General features: G+C 45.6%; 1 protein-coding gene across 1 annotated transcript in view; it reads right to left on the minus strand.

Annotated features, from left to right (window-relative positions):
- Positions 1–11,232: 11,232 nt before the first annotated feature.
- The window catches only part of mdga2a (MAM domain containing glycosylphosphatidylinositol anchor 2a), a 199,796-nt gene continuing 191,579 nt past the window's right edge, over positions 11,233–19,449 (minus strand). Inside the window, 2 exon segments of the mRNA XM_039008768.1 lie at positions 11,233–11,579; positions 12,422–13,036. Of these exon segments, the coding sequence (XP_038864696.1) occupies positions 11,233–11,579; positions 12,422–13,036 (962 nt within the window).

A 19,449-nucleotide genomic window follows, 5' to 3' on the forward strand; every position in this document is an offset into this window, starting at 1 on the left:
AGTAGGCCTATGGAAAAAGAGGCTTCTGGCCATTGTTGGGCGATTTACCAGTCAAGAGCATTAAAGTGGCTATATGGCACTATTCCGTTAGGCAATTAATGATTATTTTCGGACCGCCAATTGATTTGAACATAAATAATATATCGGACAAATTAAGGCATAATAGTTTGAAATATTCAGCATTTAACTATAGCATCGCTAACCTATGTGCCTGTACCATACTGTATTTAATAATGTTTTTTGAGTTCAGACTGAGAAGTATTGCACCACCACTAAAATGCTTACACAAACATGCAACGGAATACAAATGCAAAGTGGCAGAGTGCTTTGTGTGAGGATAGCTTCCAATGTACTTTACAAATATGATGCATTACTTACATTTGTAATTCAGAACACTATAAATAAGGCTTAAATAATCTATGAGCCTTGTTTGTATGCACGCGGATGGCTCGCTAAAGGCCTACTGACAGTATCCATTCTTATTTTGATTGTGAAGTGCTGGAAACTCATGATAACATAGAAATGGCATTTCATTGGTTTATCAATTTATTTGTCTTTGTAATGGATACTGTTGGTCATGTTATCATTGTCGTACCCAATTTGTTCTTAGAGTTGTAGCCTACTCGTTGAAGGAACTGCGAAAGATAGCTTGGCAGAGTTGAGAGATAATGAGCCTACCTGCCTCTTCTCTCTTTCACTCGCCACGTGCCCTTTTGGGCTTGGATGGTGGTATTATAAAAACAAAATTGTATACAGTTTTTGTCGTTGTTCTGAACCCGCAAGTCGTTGTGACATTGTCAAGTTCTCAACCCTCCCAGTCCGTTGGTCTGCCCTGTACGGAGCACACGTGCGCCCGGTTGTGCCTTTTACCCAGTCTGCCCTGTACAGAGATTGCGCGCGCCCGGTATCCAAACACGCATGGCTTGAGATGCGGTCACAGGTCGAGTGTGTGTATCAAGCTAACTATTTTAAATATCAACAGTACAGCAGTACATTTTTACACATCTGCCCCCTGAAAGGTCTGTGCACAGCCCTGGAGTAGAGCACCCCACTCTTAGAATAAAGGGTTTGAAAAGGGTTCTTCAGCTGTCTTCATAGGATAACCCTTTTTAGTTCTAGGTAGAACCCTTTTGGGTTTCATGTAGAACTCTCTGTGGAAAGGGTTCTTCGTGGAACCCAATAGGGTTCTACCTGGAACCAGCTGAAAACCCCTTTGAGGTTGTATATCGCACTTTTTTTCTAAGCCTGTACTGGAGGATAGGAATGTTGGGGTAAAGACCCTTAAATACAAAGAGACAGCATTCCTATTTCATAACTCACTCAAAGCGTGGAGAAATACAATTAATAAATTATAATTCATCTGAATTTAGGTTCTAATAGTATCCTCCTCTGGGAGATGAACAGAAGGAGATGAACAGAAGGACATATGTATGATGGACTTCTTTATAAATATAATACACCTTGCTCCAACAAATGTTTGTGATAATATTTGACGTGATACATTATTCATTTTGTGTAATTTGAAAAAAAAAAGTACTCTCAAGACAGGGCAGGAATAATCATTCAGAGTGCTCAGATCAAACATCAGACATCATTAGAAAGTAAGCATGACTGAGAAACAAATGCTTTATTTGTTTTCTGGTGTGAATGCTACACTAGCTTCTTGTGTTGGTGAAGCCTCACGACTTCTGTTATTCATTTTTCATACTACATGATTGTAAAAAGAAACAAACATTGAATATCTGGCTGTGGACTGAGATATTCATGAAAGGGGTTACTATGTGTGTGACCTGTGTCCCCAAAATGGCAGTATTCCTGTTGCACAGTCAAAGTTCAGTAGGTTACATATTGTACGAACCAGTCAAATGGAAGAGGAGTTGTGTCAAAAGAAATGAGATTTTCCTGACCACCTCCGGAGGAAGTCGCATTGTGTCTGGATATCAATCAAGGGCTCGATTCAATCTGTATCACTGAAGCGTTTCCGATTGAGCCAACAGCGTTTACTGTGAGTGCAGTCTCCTCTAACGTGGGAACATTTCCTTTCAATTTCAATCACGCTGTAACGCTGAACTTCTGCGGTACAGATTGAATCCAGATCCAAGTATAAACAGATCTTGGATTGGCGACTGTTTAAATCATCATTGTACTGGCCTCTAAAATCATTGACAGGTAGCACCATTTACTTATGACATCAGTAATTGTCATAAAATAAATAAATAATATTTGTAAAACAATTTGCATACAGGAGAGGCAGTGTTATGGTACTTGAGTCCAGGACTCAGACTTTCATGACTCGACTTGGACTTGACCACCGGGGAATCGGACTTGGACTCGAAACCCCCGACCAGTTGTAACTTGTTGTCACGACTTCTGTCGAAGTCGTTGCCTCTCCTTGTTCAGGCGGTGCTCGGCGGTCGACGTCACCGGTCTTCTAGCCATCATCGATCCATTTTTCATTTTTCCATTGGTTTTGTCTTGTCTTCCCACACACCTGTTTTCAATCCCATCCATTACCTCTTGTGTATTTAACCCTCTGTTTCCCCTCATGTCTTTGTCAGAGATTGTTTTATGTCAGTGTTGTTTCTTGCTGTATAGGTGCGCGACGGGTCCTCGTACCCATGTTTATTTTATGTATGTACATTTTCGTGTTTGGAGCATGTTAAGTGGACATATATTAAAAGACTCCATTTACACTCCGTTTGACTCTCCTGCGCCTGACTTCCCTGCACACGACTCTGACACTTGTGTTACTAGAAATCTCTCTTTTGCATAGTTCAACATGCTAGCTAGCTGAAGCAGCTAATGTTAGATAGCTGTATTATCTATTTACCTGTGCAACACTCTGATGAAATTCACCTTGGTTGGACAACAACTTTTAGCACTACCAAGGGACTCGTGACTCGACTTGTGACTCAAGTATAAAGGACTTGGACTCAGACTCGAACACTAGGGACTTGGGACTTGACTCAAGGTTTAGTGACTTGTCTACATCAGTGCAGGGAGGTGTAACGGATGTGAAATGGCTAGCTAGTTAGCGGGTACGCGCTAGTAGCGTTTCAATCAGTTACGTCACTTGCTCTGAAACCTAGATGTAGGGTTTCCCCTTGCTCTGCAAGGGCCGTGGCCTTTGTGGAGCGATGGGTAACGATGCTTCGTGGGCGACCGTTGTTGATGTGTGCAGAGGGTCCCTGGTTCGCGCCCGTGTCGGGGCGAGGGGACGACGTAAAGTTATACTGTTACATTGATGCTGTTGACCCGGATCACTGGTTGCTGCGGAAAAGGAGGAGGTTGAAAGGGGGGTGAGTGTAACGGATGTGAAATGGCTAGCTAGTTAGCGGGTACGCGCTAGTAGCGTTTCAATCAGTTACGTCACTTGCTCTGAAACCTAGATGTAGGGTTTCCCCTTGCTCTGCAAGGGCCGCGGCCTTTGTGGCGCGATGGGTAACGATGCTTCGTGGGCGACCGTTGTTGATGTGTGCAGAAGGTCCCTGGTTCGCGCCCGTGTCGGGGCGAGGGGACGGTTTAAAGTTATACTGTTACAGAGGCACCAACTTATCAGGTCACGATGTTGACACAGTGGATGGATAAGAGACACATTTTAATACAACGTGTAGACACAACAAACCTTGATCAGATAGGGATTGTATCATATTGATCAGATCAGGAAACACATGTTAGCCCATGGTGTAAATGTGGCTCTAGAGAGGATGGTGTGAGATTCTTCTGCTATAGTCCAAGGAAGGTATACCTGCCAGTTAAGCTCCTGATTGAAGGCCAACCATAACCACAAACTTGGCAACATGACTGCAATCCATATGTTAACATTAATTCAAGAAATGTCCTTTCATGATAAATTCCTCATGCGTAGTAATGCATTCATAGCTTCTTTGTTGTGTTACAGCCTGAATTTAAAATGTATTAAAGGTAGATTTTGTTTCACTGATCTACACACAATACCCCATAATGTAAAAATTTAATTTTGTTTGTAGAGAATTTTTATGTCTTAAGTCAATAAGTATTCAATTCCGTTGCTATGGTAAGCCTAATTAAGTTCAAGACAAAAACATGTGCTCAACAAATTGCATAATAAGTTGCATGGATTCATTCCGTGTTCAATTACAGTGTCACGCCCTGACCTTAGAGAGCCTTTTTTATTCTCTATTTGGTTAGGTCAGGGTGTGATTTGGGTGGGCAAATCTATGTGTTCTATTTCTTTGTTGGCCGGGTATGGTTCCCCAATCAGAGGCAGCTGTCTATCGTTGTCTCTGATTGGGGATCATACTTAGGCAGCCTGTTTTCCCCCTGAGTTTGTGGGATCTTGTTTATTTGCACAGTTACTGTGTAGCCTGCAGAACGTTACGCTAGTTTATAATTTGTTGTTTTTTGGTGTTCATCAATAAAGAAAGATGTACGCTTACCACGCTGCGCCTTGGTCTCATTCCAACGACGGACGTGACATACAGTGGTTAACGTGATTTTTGAATGTCTACCCCACACAAGGTACCTCAATCGAGTAGTGAATTTCAAGCATAGATTCAACCACAAAGACCAGGGAGGTTTTTCGATGCCTCACAAAGAAAGGCACTGATTGGTAGATACACCCAGTTGCTACAAAGATACAGTCGTCCTTCCTCAGTTTCCAAGAGGAAGAAAACTGCTCAGGGATTTCACCGTGAGGCCGAAGGTGGTTTTAAAACAGTTACAGAGTTTAATGGTTGTGATATGAGAAAACTGAGGATGGATCAACAACATTATAGTTACTCCAGAATACTAACCTAAACGACAGAGGGAAAAGAATGAAGCCTGTACAGAATAAAAATATTCCAAAACATGCATCCTGTTTGCAATAAGGCACTCGAGGGAGTTTTTTTTAGAATAAAAAGAAACCGAATACAGCTATAAGCACAAGCAACATCCTAGAGGAAAACCTGGTTCAGTCTGCTTTCCAACAGACACTGGGAGACAAATTCACCTTTCAGCAGTACAATAACCTAAAACACAAGGCCAAATTTGCCTAACCTCTCTTATCTTACCTCGATTGCACACACTGTATATAGACTGTTTTTCCTATTGTGTTATTGACTATATATTTGTTTATTCCATGTGTAACTCTGTGTTGTTGTTTGTGTCGCACTGCTTTGCTTTATCTTGTATCTCAACTAGCCTACCCGGTTAAATAAAGGTGAAATAAACAAAAATAATAAATAAATAAATAATCTACACTGGAGTTGCTTACCAAGACAACATTGAACATTCCTGAGTGGCCTAGTTACAGTTTTTAATTAAATCTGCTTGAACATCTACAGCAAGACCTGAAATGGCTGTCTAGCAATGACCAACAATCAACTTGACAGAGATTGAAGAATTTAAAAAAGAATAATCCAGGTTATCCAAAAAGACTCACAGCTGTAATCGGCATCAAAGGTGCTTCTACAAAGTATTGACTCAGGGGTGTGAATACTTATGTAAAATCGATATTTCTGTGTTTCAATTTCAATAAACGTGCAAACATCTCTAAAAACATGCTTTCCTTTGTCATTATGGGGTAGATGGGTGAGAGAAAAAAAACGATTTAATCCATTTTGAATTCAGGCTGTAAGACAACAAATTGTGGAACAAATCAAGGGGTGTGAATACTATCTGAAGGCACGTCATTGGTTTTAGCTCTGTCGTTTGTTTACATTTGGGGATAACCTGAGTCACTCTCTTCTCTGCCCAGGTAGTTCAGGAAATGGCTGCCATTGTAAGATAACACCATTTTACTCAACGAGATTATCTTTGACCCACGTTTTCGGTCGAGTACGACAACGTCCCAAATGGCACCCTATCCTCTATATAGTGCACTACTTCTGATCAGAGCCCTATGGGTAGTGCACTACTTCTGATCAGAGCCCTATGAGTAGTGCACTACTTCTGATCAGAGCCCTATGAGTAGTGCACTACTTCTGATCAGAGCCCTATGGGTAGTGCACTACTTCTGATCAGAGCCCTATGAGTAGTGTACTACTTCTGATCAGAGCCCTATGGGTAGTGCACTACTTCTGATCAGAGCCCTATGGGTAGTGCACTACTTCTGATCAGAGCCCTATGAGTAGTGTACTACTTCTGATCAGAGCCCTATGAGTAGTGTACTACTTCTGATCAGAGCCCTATGAGTAGTGTACTACTTCTGATCAGAGCCCTATGGGTAGTGCACTACTTCTGATCAGAGCCCTATGGGTAGTGCACTACTTCTGATCAGAGCCCTATGAGTAGTGTACTACTTCTGATCAGAGCCCTATGAGTAGTGTACTACTTCTGATCAGAGCCCTATGAGTAGTGTACTACTTCTGATCAGAGCCCTATGAGTAGTGTACTACTTCTGATCAGAGCCCTATGAGTAGTGTACTACTTCTGATCAGAGCCCTATGAGTAGTGTACTACTTCTGATCAGAGCCCTATGAGTAGTGTACTACTTCTGATCAGAGCCCTATGAGTAGTGTACTACTTCTGATCAGAGCCCTATGAGTAGTGTACTACTTCTGATCAGAGCCCTATGAGTAGTGTACTACTTCTGATCAGAGCCCTATGGGTAGTGCACTACTTCTGATCAGAGCCCTATGAGTAGTGTACTACTTCTGATCAGAGCCCTATGGGTAGTGCACTACTTCTGATCAGAGCCCTATGGGTAGTGCACTACTTCTGATCAGAGCCCTATGGGTAGTGCACTACTTCTGATCAGAGCCCTATGGGTAGTGCACTACTTCTGATCAGAGCCCTATGAGTAGTGTACTACTTCTGATCAGAGCCCTATGGGTAGTGCACTACTTCTGATCAGAGCCCTATGGGTAGTGCACTACTTCTGATCAGAGCCCTATGGGTAGTGCACTAAAGGGAATAGGGTGCCATTTGAGAAACAACCCTAGTCTGTTGTACAGACTAATGAATGGAAATGTATGCAACACTGTGGATTACCAAAGTGGGTCAAATATGTCTGCACAGTGAACGGCGGTGCACAGACTATATATTCTGCCCGTCATAAAATGCAACTGAGCATAGCCAATGTGCTGTTGCACTATGACTTGTTTAATGACACACCGTTAACACGTGTAAGTGAGTGAACCATTGTTTGGTCATCGTTTTGATGTCGGCCCTGTTGAGGTTGGCTGAGATCCTTCTCCCTTTCATAACAATGTAACCCATTGGAGGATGCTTTAAATCAGAACAGGCTGGTTATTATAGAGTTCTGGGACAGGACATTTTAAAGTCTATCACGCCAAACAACACATTATAACGTCTTTATAGAGGATTCATGCTAAACACATAATAATGGATTTAAAGGGCATTCATGCTAAACACATTATAATGGATTTAAAGGGCATTCATGCTAAACACATTATAATGGATTTAAAGGGCATTCATGCTAAACACATTATAATGGCTTTATAGGGCATTCATGCTAAACACATTATAATGGCTTTATAGGGCATTCATGAAGAACACATATGTCAAGTACTGTATCACTTAGAACCAAAAGTCATTACAACATGAAGTGTGATATAAAAGATTTGTTGTTTGGCAAACTCCAAGTGGGCTGTCATGTTCTTTTTACTGAGGAGTGGCTTCCGTCTGGCCACTCTACCGTAAAGGCCTGATTGGTGGAGTGCTGCAGAGATGGTTGTCCTTCTGGAAGGTTTTCCCATCTCCACAAAGGAACTCTGGTGCTCTGTCAGATTGACCATCAGGTTCTTTGTCACCTCCCTGACCAAGGCTCTTCTCCTCTGATTGCTCAGTTTTGCCGGGTGGCCAGCTCTAGGAATAGTTTTGGTGGTTCCAAACTTCTTATATTTAAGAATGATGGAGGCTACTGTGTTCTGGGGGACCTTCAATGCTGCAGACATGTTGTGGTACCCTTCCCCAGATCTGTGCATTGGCACCATCCTGTCTCAGACCTCTACGGACAATTCGTTCGACCTCGTGGCTTGGTTTTTGCTCTGACATGCACTGTAACTGTGGGACCTTATATAGACAGGTGTGTGCCTTTCCAAATCATGTCCAAACAAATGAATTTACCACAGGTGTACCCCAATCAAGTTGTAGAAACATCTCAAGGATGATCAATGGAAACAGGATGCACCTGAGGCCAATTTTGATTCTCATAGTGAAGGGTCTGAATACTTATGTAAATAAGGTATATCTGTTTTTATTTTAAATAAATTAGCAGCAATTTCTAAAAAACAATTTTTGCTTTGTCATTATGGGGTATTGTGTGTAGATTGCTGAGGATTAGTATGTATTTAATCCATTTTAGAATAAGGCTGTAACGTAGCAAAATGTTGAAAGAGTCAAGGGGTCTGAATACTTTCCGAAGGCGCTGTATTTATACAGGCATTTATACCGAGATTTATAAAGGCATTTATACAGGCATATCTGAACAAGAGAGATTAAAGATACGCCAGATTATAGGAAGGCAGTTCAACTTCCTAATAACTAGGTTGTGGGAGAGGAGTTTGATGTTAAAGAAGAATGAATCTGGACTTAACTGGGATAAACAGTCAGTGGCAGGAACACTGTTATCTCCTGTGTTCAGGTGCAAGGAAGGCAACCCTCGCACATCACTCACACATAGGATTTCATTTGTTTTATGGAGCCTTCAGAATCCTGTTTTATGGTGACTCCAGAATCCTGTTTTTTGGAGACTCCAGAATCCTGTTTTATGGAGACTCCAGAATCCTGTTTTATGGAGACTCCAGAATCCTGTTTTATGGAGACTCCAGAATCGTGTTTTATGGAGACTCCAGAATCCTGTTTTATGGAGACTCCAGAATCCTGTTTTATGGAGACTCCAGAATCCTGTTTTATGGAGACTCCAGAATCCTGTTTTATGGAGACTCCAGAATCCTGTTTTATGGAGACTCCAGAATCCTGTTTTATGGAGATTTGCATAACATGCTGGTCTGTATTTTTGAAAAGTACTAAATTAAATTCCTGCCACATCCTTAAGAGCTCTTTGGAAAAACTCAGCGGCGCAAATTTCACTGGGGAGGGGGGGACATGTCCGAAGGCACTGTATATAGGCATTTATAGAGGCGTTTAGATAGGCATTTATATATTCTGAAATTGCATTTTTGTCCCCCACAGTTTTATCATTGGAAGGTGATACAAAACCAGGCAACAGTGTGCTTTATGACTGTGCAGACTTCTCCAAGCGGTCGGGTAGGCTGTTTAGAGTGTTTATCCTACAATAAAAAAAACTATAATAATAATTGTATGTCCACCACTTCTAAAACCAAAGTTGCGCCCCTGGAAAATCTCATGCCTAAATACCTAAATATAAATTGTTGCATTTTGTCATTGCATTTACCTATAGTAGACAACATGGCTGCTTCATCACTCATATAGAAATCAACTACAATAATTAAGTTGTGACAACAGAGTAATTTGGTTATTAGCATCCTTTTAGGGCGTCTAAATAGTTTCACACTATCCCCAAACCAAAATGGATAATTTAGGTAACAAATTAATTAGTTATAATATGCAAATGAAATCACTGATTGTAAGTCATATGCAAATAGAATTAGGATGTGGGGAATGGCTCTCTCTCTGGTGACATCTGGGTAAAATTGCATAACGATGACTTTGGTTTGCTTGAGTGAATGGCTCGTGCCCTCCAGCAGTATCTTCTGCTGCTGTAATGAGAGATGAGCAGCACTCGATGGTTTAGAACAGAGCAAGGCTGGATAGAGCTCCTTTAATTAGCTTGGCTGCAGATAAGGGGCGGGGGGGCGCTTACACACACACACACACACACACACACACACACACACACACACACACACACACACACACACACACACACACACACACACACACACACACACACACACACACACACACACACACACAGAGAGAGAGAGAGAGAGAGAGAGAGTTTACGGATTCCCTTTCCACGCCTAATTTACATTATATTGCCTCATGTGTGGGCTGTCAAAACAACTTCCTCCCCTGACACATTATAGAACTCCTTGACCCTAACCCATTATAGAACTCCTTAACCCTAACCCATTATAGAACTCCTTAACCCTAACCCATTATAGAACTCCTTAACCCTAAAGCCCATTATAGAACTCCTTGACCCTAACCCATTATAGAACTCCTTAACCCTAACCCATTATAGAACTCCTTAACCCTAAAGCCCATTATAGAACTCCTTGACCCTAACCCATTATAGAACTCCTTAACCCTAACCCATTATAGAACTCCTTAACCCTAACCCATTATAGAACTCCTTGACCCTAACCCATTATAGAACTCCTTGACCCTAACCCATTATAGAACTCCTTGACCCTAACCCATTATAGAACTCATTGACCCTAACCCATTATAGAACTCCTTGACCCTAACCCATTATAGAACTCCTTGACCCTAACCCATTATAGAACTCCTTAACCCTAAAGCCCATTATAGAACTCCTTGACCCTAACCCATTATAGAACTCCTTAACCCTAACCCATTATAGAACTCCTTAACCCTAACCCATTATAGAACTCCTTGACCCTAACCCATTATAGAACTCCTTGACCCTAACCCATTATAGAACTCCTTGACCCTGACCCATTATAGAACTCCTTGACCCTAACCCATTATAGAACTCCTTGACCCTAACCCATTATAGAACTCCTTGACCCTAACCCATTATAGAACTCCTTAACCCTAACCCATTATAGAACTCCTTGACCCTAACCCATTATAGAACTCCTTGACCCTAACCCATTATAGAACTCCTTGACCCTAACCCATTATAGAACTCCTTGACCCTAACCCATTATAGAACTCCTTAACCCTAACCCATTATAGAACTCCTTGACCCTAACCCATTATAGAACTCCTTGACCCTAACCCATTATAGAACTCCTTGACCCTAACCCATTATAGAACTCCTTGACCCTAACCCATTATAGAACTCCTTGACCCTAACCCATTATAGAACTCCTTAACCCTAACCCATTATAGAACTCCTTAACCCTAACCCATTATAGAACTCCTTGACCCTAACCCATTATAGAACTCCTTGACCCTAACCCATTATAGAACTCCTTGACCCTGACCCGTTATAGAACTCCTTGACCCTAACCCATTATAGAACTCCTTGACCCTGACCCGTTATAGAACTCCACGAGAGGAGATGGGATGATTGAATAGGCAATCTGATCACAGATCAAATACGATGGAGTCCCAAAAGCTTTTCGTTATTCAACGGTGCTGAGGGGAGGTGCTGAGGGGAGATGTTGAGGGGAGGTGTTGAGGGGAGGTGTTGAGGGGAGGTGTTGAGGGGAGGTGTTGAGGGGAGGTGCTGAGGGGAGGTGTTGAGGGGAGGTGTTGAGGGGAGGTGTTGAGGGGAGGTGTTGAGGGGAGGTGTTGAGGGGAGGTGTTGAGGGGAGGTGTTGAGGGGAGGTGTTGAGGGGAGGTGCTGAGGGGAGGTGTTGAGGGGAGGTGTTGAGGGGAGGTGTTGAGGGGAGGTGTTGAGGGGAGGTGTTGAGGGGAGGTGTTGAGGGGAGGTGTTGAGGGGAGATGTTGAGGGGAGATGCTGAAGGGAGATGCTGGGGGGGGGGGGGGGGGGGGGGGTCGAAGAAACACATTCTGAAATTGAATTCCTTCCACGACTAGCTCTCTCGTCAAAGCAGGATGGATTCATATGCATGTCACCAAGTCAGCGTAACTGCCCCCATAACGTCCACAAACAAAAACATATTTCCATGAAGGTCCTCGGTGTGTCCCTCTCTAAATCATGTTGGAGATGAAAGTGTATACTTTAAAGAGAAAGAAGGTGATTACTCTGAGTAAAAGGCCGATGGGCCATTAGGAGACGCATGGCGGGACCAAAACATGACTGTGCTATTGATGCAGTGCCATACCGCATTCTGCTTCAAGTGTGATGTGGTGCAATGCACTGTACTGTACAAGATTATAGAAGTACTGGCTATAAGTCCTTTCATTTTAAATAGATTTTCTCTTTCAGGTTATATTGATTGGTGCAGCTACTGAACCAGCATTGGTACGAATTACGAACATGGATAATAACAGCACGGCTGGATAGTATTATTGAGCGAGGTGTGCAGTGCGCATATGACAATATTAGTCTCCATTAATAAACAGTGTCTCAGCAAATCAGTTGTCTTCTGTTATCTGGGCCGTGCTAATTTTCACCCATGATGCTTTGTGTAAATGAACATGATCAAACTAGCCTGGTGACAGATCATTGTGCTTTATTGACAACGCTTATGGTCCTTGCGAGACAGCACAAACCCATCTGGGACCAGGCTACGTCAAAACTAAGATCACTTTATTGGTCAATAAAGGTCCAACTGAAATTTGACTTCCGCTTTTAACCCAACGAAAGACACACACACAGATTTTGGAGAGGTCCGGGGGGATTCCACACTGGGCCCCTGGGGAGCTGTTGTTGTGGGGGGAGGGGGCTTCCACACTGGGCCCCCGGAGAGCTGTTGTTGTGGGGGGAGGGGGCTTCCACACTGGGCCCCCGGAGAGCTGTTGTTGTGGGGGGAGGGGGCTTCCACACTGGGCCCCCGGAGAGCTGTTGTTGTGGGGGGAGGGGGCTTCCACACTGGGGCCCCCGGAGAGCTGTTGTTGTGGGGGGAGGGGGCTTCCACACTGGGCCCCCGGGGAGCTGTTGTTGTGGGGGGAGGGGGCTTCCACACTGGGCCCCCGGGGAGCTGTTGTTGTGGGGGGAGGGGGCTTCCACACTGGGGCCCCGGGGAGCTGTTGTTGTGGGGGGAGGGGGCTTCCACACTGGGGCCCCCGGGGAGCTGTTGTTGTGGGGGGAGGGGGCTTCCACACTGGGGCCCCGGGGAGCTGTGTTTGTGGGGGGAGGGGGCTTCCACACTGGGCCCCTGGGGAGCTGTTGTTGTGGGGGGAGGGGGCTTCCACACTGGGCCCCCGGGGAGCTGTTGTTGTGGGGGGAGGGGGCTTCCACACTGGGCCCCCGGGGAGCTGTTGTTGTGGGGGGAGGGGGCTTCCACACTGGGCCCCTGGGGAGCTGTTGTTGTGGGGGGAGGGGTTGTTGAGTGCCTTGCTCAAGGTCACAACAGCAGGCAATGGCATCTAAGATTTGATACCAGCAACCCTCTGGTTGCCAGTTCACTTCCCCCCCAGATTTTTTCCATCTGACCAAGGATTTGAACTGGCAAACCTACGGCTGCTGGCTCGCCTTTCTAACCACTAGGCTACCTGCCCTAAAGCTACATTTGATGAGTTTTCCACAAGGTTCCTGACAATGCTCCATTAGATTTAATTTGACCCATGGTTACCGTTAGCAACGGCAAACGAGGAACTACCTCTATAGTCCGCTCCATTGGTCACATTCCACACACCACAGGTCACCTTAAAAGGTAACTTGATCTGATTTAAAATTACTGTATAGAGGCATGAGTGTGTATCTCGGAGAATGACTCCCAGGATGTCAAAGATAAATATTTTTTGGGGTTAAAAGACCAACGCTGTCTCTCAAAGGTCAGGAGGCAGAATGTTCTTTTCACCTACAGGCCCATATATGTCCTTGGCCTTCCTGATGAATTCAGTAATTCACAGGTAATGGGATGTATGATCCATATGGCTGTAATTTGAGACTGTGCCGTTGAAAAAGGGAAGTCTTGACATACAGGCAATTATTATTTGAGCAATAACGTACACTTTTAGCACTGTTGCATCGGAGAGATAATGAACGTGTCCCACATCCGCCATGATAATGGGAGTCTGTTTTGCCTGTGTGTGTGTGTGTGTGGGAGTGTGTGTGTGTGTGTGTGTGTGTGTGTGTGTGTGAGTGTGTGTGTGTGTGTGTCTGTGTGAGTGTGTGTGTGTGTGTCTGTGTGAGTGTGTGTGTGTCTGTGTGTGTGTGTGTGTGTGTGTGTGTGTGTGTGTGTGTGTGTGTGTGTGTGTGTGTGTGTGTGTGTGTGTGTGTGTGTGTGTGTGTGTGTGTGTGTGTGTGTGTGTGAATGTGTGTGTGTGTGTGTGTGAATGTGTGTGTGTGTGAGTGTGTGAACGTGTGTGTGTGTGAGTGTGTGAACGTGTGTGTGTCTCCCACCTCCTCCTCCTCCTGGTGATATTTTCCAGTGTTTGAAGGCCTCACCCCCCATTGCCATTCCATTTTATTCACCCATACCCAAAGTGACAGTGTGGTAGGGTCACAGTCGAGCAAACCTCATACCCCAAAGTGACAGTGGGGTAGAGTCACAGTCAAACAAACCCCATTGACATTTTAGAGATTTTACTCAGGTTAACCCGGAGCCAGACGAAAGAGAAGACCAGAGCAGCCGATTCCCTGCTGTTGGTCTCTCCGTAGGTCAGACACCAAAGCAGCAGATAGCAGAACCACCCCACACCGAGACCACAGCCCATGTTTTCATTCCATGTGTTTCAAACACTGCTTTAGTGTTTTTTTCATTTTTATATTTTTTCTAAGTAATTGGGAGTTTTGCTCTAGTGCATGACACAGTAGGGATTAAACACAGTGCCTACAATTTCAGAATGTATTTCTGCTAGGTGATGACCTACTGAAGGATAAAACAAAACAGGGTTGGTTCGTGGTAGAAGCTTGCTAAAGGGAGAAATTGGGGCTACACAGAGACCACAGGGAACACGCATCAGAAGACTACTTAACAGAGACTCAGTCAGGGTTGGGACAGTAATAGTCATGTTGTATTTTGCATCCGAAAAGGCACCCTATTCCCTATAACATGGCACCCTATTCCCTATAACAAGGCACCCTATTCCCTATAACAAGGCACCCTATTCCCTATAACAAGGCACCCTATTCCCTATAACATGGCACCCTATTCCCTATAACTGTCACGAATCCCGCTTCCTGAGTCTGGGTTTGCCTGTGTGTCTGTCCTGGAGTGTGTTTCAGGTGTCCTGGAACGCACCCTGTCTGGTTGCCGGGCGAATTAGCTCATTGGGAGATTGATTTCACCCGCACCTGTTTCCCGTCAGTAATCTGCACACCTGTCCTGATCATCATCTCTACCCTTCAAAAGCTCTGACCTGACTTCCATTCCCTGCCGGATCGTTAGCCATGAACAGTATGTTGTGCCTGAGTACCAGACTCCAGTTGGATAGAATTTGTTTTGTTGTTTTCATTTACGTATTGCTTGCCTTGAACTTACCTCCGTTTGTTTTGTCTTCAGTTACTCACCTGGATCATTCACTCCATTCCCGCCTGGTTGACAGAGGATTCTGCTACTACATTGGATTCACCTATTTCCTCTCATCTACTCACCACCGCTGCCCGCTACGCCATCTGGATATATCTACCTTTTCACATTTCACTGTAAATAAATACTCACCTTCTTCCTACGCTCCTTGTCCTGGTCTGCTTCTGGGTTCGATCTTGAAAGATCGTGACAGAACGATCCGGCCAGTAATGAACCCAGCGGACCTGGACTCCGTTTGCCATGCCATTACCCTGCAGGAGAAGAAATTGGGACAACACAATACGGCGCTACAGGAGATAGCGAGTTCGATCCAGAATTTATCTGCTAGCTTGACACAAGTCCAGGATCAGCTCAGTTTGCAGGTGATTCATTCACCACCGGTTTCACCCATCTCACCTGCCGTGTCTGAAGCGGTTCCATTTCGTGAACCCAAGGTACCGACGCCTGATAAATATGAAGGGGATTTGGGAAAATGCCGTTCGTTTCTTATGCAGTGTGGGTTAGTGTTTGATCTACAGCCCCATTCTTACGCCACTGACAAGGCTAGGATAGCCTTTGTTATTGAACTGTTGCGTGGAAGAGCTCTGGAATGGGCTTCAGCCGTTTGGGAACGACAGGGAACCTGCACGGCTTCATATCAGGAGTTCACGGGAGAGATGAGGAAGCTTTTTGATCATCCAGTCCGAGGTAAGGACGCAGCTAAACGTTTGTTCTCTCTTCGCCAAGGAGATCGCAGTGTGGCAGATTTTATGATTGAGTTCAGGACATTGGCTGTGGAGAGTGGTTGGAATGAGGAGTCACTACAAGCGGTTTTTTACAAGGGGTTGTCAGATGAACTTAAGGATGAGCTGATTTCTTATCCAGAGCCTAGTGACTTAGACAGCTTGGTCGCTTTATCTATTCGGGTTGATAATAGAGTCCGAGAGAGAAGGAGGGAGAAGCAGTGGGGTCTATCCAATCAATCTGTAACTCGGTTACCATTCGGTTCAGGAGGTGAACCAGGACGTATTGATCGTTATTCTCCACACGGGATTAGTGGAGGAGTCTTGCCACCAGATTCTGAACCAATGCAAGTGGGGCGACACGGGCTAACTAAGGAGGAGCGCCAACGTAAACGTGAGACCAATAGCTCTTTCTACTGTGGTAGATCGGGACATTACAACTCCGCTTGTCCACAGCGCCCGTTAAACTGCCCGGCTCGCTAAATTTGGGAGGAATTTTAGCGAGCCAGTTTCAATCTCTCAAGGATCTTGTCAGACCCCGTTTTCCTGCGACCCTTATGAATAAGGATCAGAGTTTTGACCTGAACGCTTTTATCGATTCAGGTGCCGATGGCAACTTTATGGATGCCGACTTGGTGGAACAGCTGGGGCTTTCCAAGGAGCAATTGCCGGAAGCCATTGAAGCAACCACTCTGAACGGCAGTAGTCTGGCACGGATCACTATGAGGACTGAACCGGTTAATATGTTGGTGTCGGGAAATCATTCAGAGTTTCTCTTTCTTCATTTTGTCCTCGCCCCATGTTCCTCTGGTTCTTGGTTACCCCTGGCTGAAGGAACACAATCCCTCGTTTGATTGGGTGACAGGGAAGGTAACTAGTTGGAGCATTGAGTGTCATGCTAACTGCCTTAGGACTGCCTGTTCTCCTGCTGTTTCCAGTCAGGTCAGTGACTCTGCTCCTCCTGATTTGTCCCTGGTTCCAGAAACATATCACGAGTTGGGTGAGGTATTCAGTAAACAGAAGGCTCTGTCTCTTCCTCCCCACCGACCTTATGATTGTGCGATTAATCTGTTTCCTGGATCTGCCTTTCCCAAGGGACGGTTATACAGTATCTCTCGACCGGAACGTGAGGCCTTGGAGACCTACATCAAGGAGTCTCTAGCTACAGGTCTCATTCGGCCATCGTCATCACCTTTGGGAGCAGGATTTTTTTTTGTGAGCAAGAAGGATGGTTCTCTTCGACCGTGTATTGATTATCGGGGTTTGAATGAGATTACGGTTAAGAACAAGTATCCCCTGCCCTTGATGAGCTCGGCTTTCGATTCCTTACAGGGTGCTACGGTTTTTACGAAGCTTGATTTACGTAATGCTTATCATTTGGTTCGGATCAAGGAGGGGGACGAGTGGTTGACTGGGTTCAATACTCCGATGGGACATTTTGAGTACCAGGTGATGCCGTTTGGACTGACCAACGCTCCGGCGGTGTTCCAAAGTATGGTGAATGACGTTTTGAGAGATATGATTGGTATTTTTGTGTTCGTTTACCTGGATGATATCCTCATCTTCTCAAAGGAGCTTTCTAGCCACGTTCTGCATGTCAAGCAGGTCCTGCAGCGGTTATTGGAGAACCGTCTGTTCGTGAAGGCGGAGAAGTGTGATTTTCACGCCCATACAACGTCCTTCCTCGGGTACATCATATCCAGGGGAGAGATCAAGATGGACCAAGAGAAGGTTCGGGCGGTTCGGGATTGGGTCCAGCCCGGTACAAGATTGCAGCTCCAGAGATTCCTGGGGTTTGCGAATTTTTATCGGAGGTTTATCCGTGACTACAGCCGGGTGGCTGCACCTTTAACTGCCCTGACGTCTTGCACCAGAAAGTTCTGTTGGACTCCTGAGGCAGACCGAGCATTTCTGGACTTGAAGAGCCGATTCACCAACGCCCCGATTCTCTCTCAACCTGACACTTCCCGTCAGTTCGTTGTGGAAGTGGATGCTTCTGATGTGGGTGTGGGCGCCATCCTGTCCCAGCGTAGCTCCACTGACGGTAAACTCCATCCCTGCGCTTTCTACTCTGGTCGTCTTTCTCCAGCTGAAAGAAACTACGATGTGGGTAACCGGGAGCTTCTCGCTGTGAAGCTTGCCTTGGAGGAGTGGCGGCACTGGTTGGAGGGAGCGGAGCAACCGTTTGTGGTCTGGACTGACCACAAGAATCTGGCTTACGTACAATCGGCTAAACGTCTCAACGCCCGTCAGGCTAGGTGGGCCTTGTTTTTTGGACGTTTCAATTTTTCCCTGACGTTCCGACCTGGGTCTAAGAACGGGAAGGCGGACGCCCTGTCCCGGATGTTCTCTAAGACGGAGGAGAGTGGGGTCAAGACTGAGACGATTCTTCCCCAGAATGTTGTCGTGGGAGCCGTTACATGGAGGATAGAGGAGGATGTGATGGCGGCCCTTCGGACGCAGCCCGGCCCCGGTAACGGTCCACCCGGTCGGTTGTTCGTACCCGAGTCGGTCCGTTCTGCTGTCCTTCAGTGGTCCCACGCCAGCAAGATAGCTTGTCACCCTGGCGTTGCTCGGACTATGGCACTACTGCGCAGACGTTTTTGGTGGCCTGCCATGGGAGAAGATACCCGGAGGTTTGTTGCCGCATGTCCTGTTTGTGCCCAGAACAAGAGTACCAATCGGCCCAGCTCTGGGCTTCTTCACCCCCTACCTATTCCTCGGCGACCTTGGTCGCATCTGGCCCTGGATTTTGTCACGGGATTGCCCCCTTCTGTTGGGAACACGGTCATTCTGACCATTGTGGACAGATTCAGCAAGTTTGCTCATTTTGTTCCTCTCTCCAAGCTTCCATCGGCTACGGAGACGTCCGAGATCCTGGTCAGGGAGGTTTTCAGGGTTCACGGATTGCCCAGTGACATTGTGTCTGACCGTGGTCCTCAGTTTACCTCTGCTGTCTGGAAATCCTTCTGTTTGGCCATTGGAGCTACAGTCAGTCTCACTTCTGGATTTCACCCACAATCTAATGGTCAAGCGGAGAGAGCCAACCAGAAGATGGAGTCCACGCTGCGTTGTCTTGTCTCCTCTGATCCCACCTCTTGGTCATCTCAATTACCCTGGGTTGAGTATGCCCATAATACCCTTCCTTCATCTGCCACTGGGATGTCCCCCTTCCAATGCCTTTACGGATACCAACCTCCTTTGTTTCCTTCTCAGGAGAGGGATCTCTCGGTTCCCTCTGTCCAGACCCATATTCGTCGTTGCCACCGGACCTGGCATCGGGCCAGGAAGGCTCTCCTTAGAGTTTCTGACCGGTATCAGATACAGGCGAACCGTCGCCGTATTCCTGCCCCAGCTTATACGGTTGGAGATAAGGTTTGGTTGGCTACACGGGATCTTCCTCTACGGACGGAGTCAAGGAAGTTGTCACCTAAGTTCATTGGTCCGTTTGTAGTGGAGAGAATCATAAATCCTGTGGTGGTTCGACTCAAGTTGCCTGCAACACTTAGAGTGCATCC

Source organism: Salvelinus namaycush, chromosome 15 (genome assembly GCF_016432855.1).
Source record: "Salvelinus namaycush isolate Seneca chromosome 15, SaNama_1.0, whole genome shotgun sequence".
Lineage (NCBI taxonomy): Eukaryota > Metazoa > Chordata > Actinopteri > Salmoniformes > Salmonidae > Salvelinus > Salvelinus namaycush.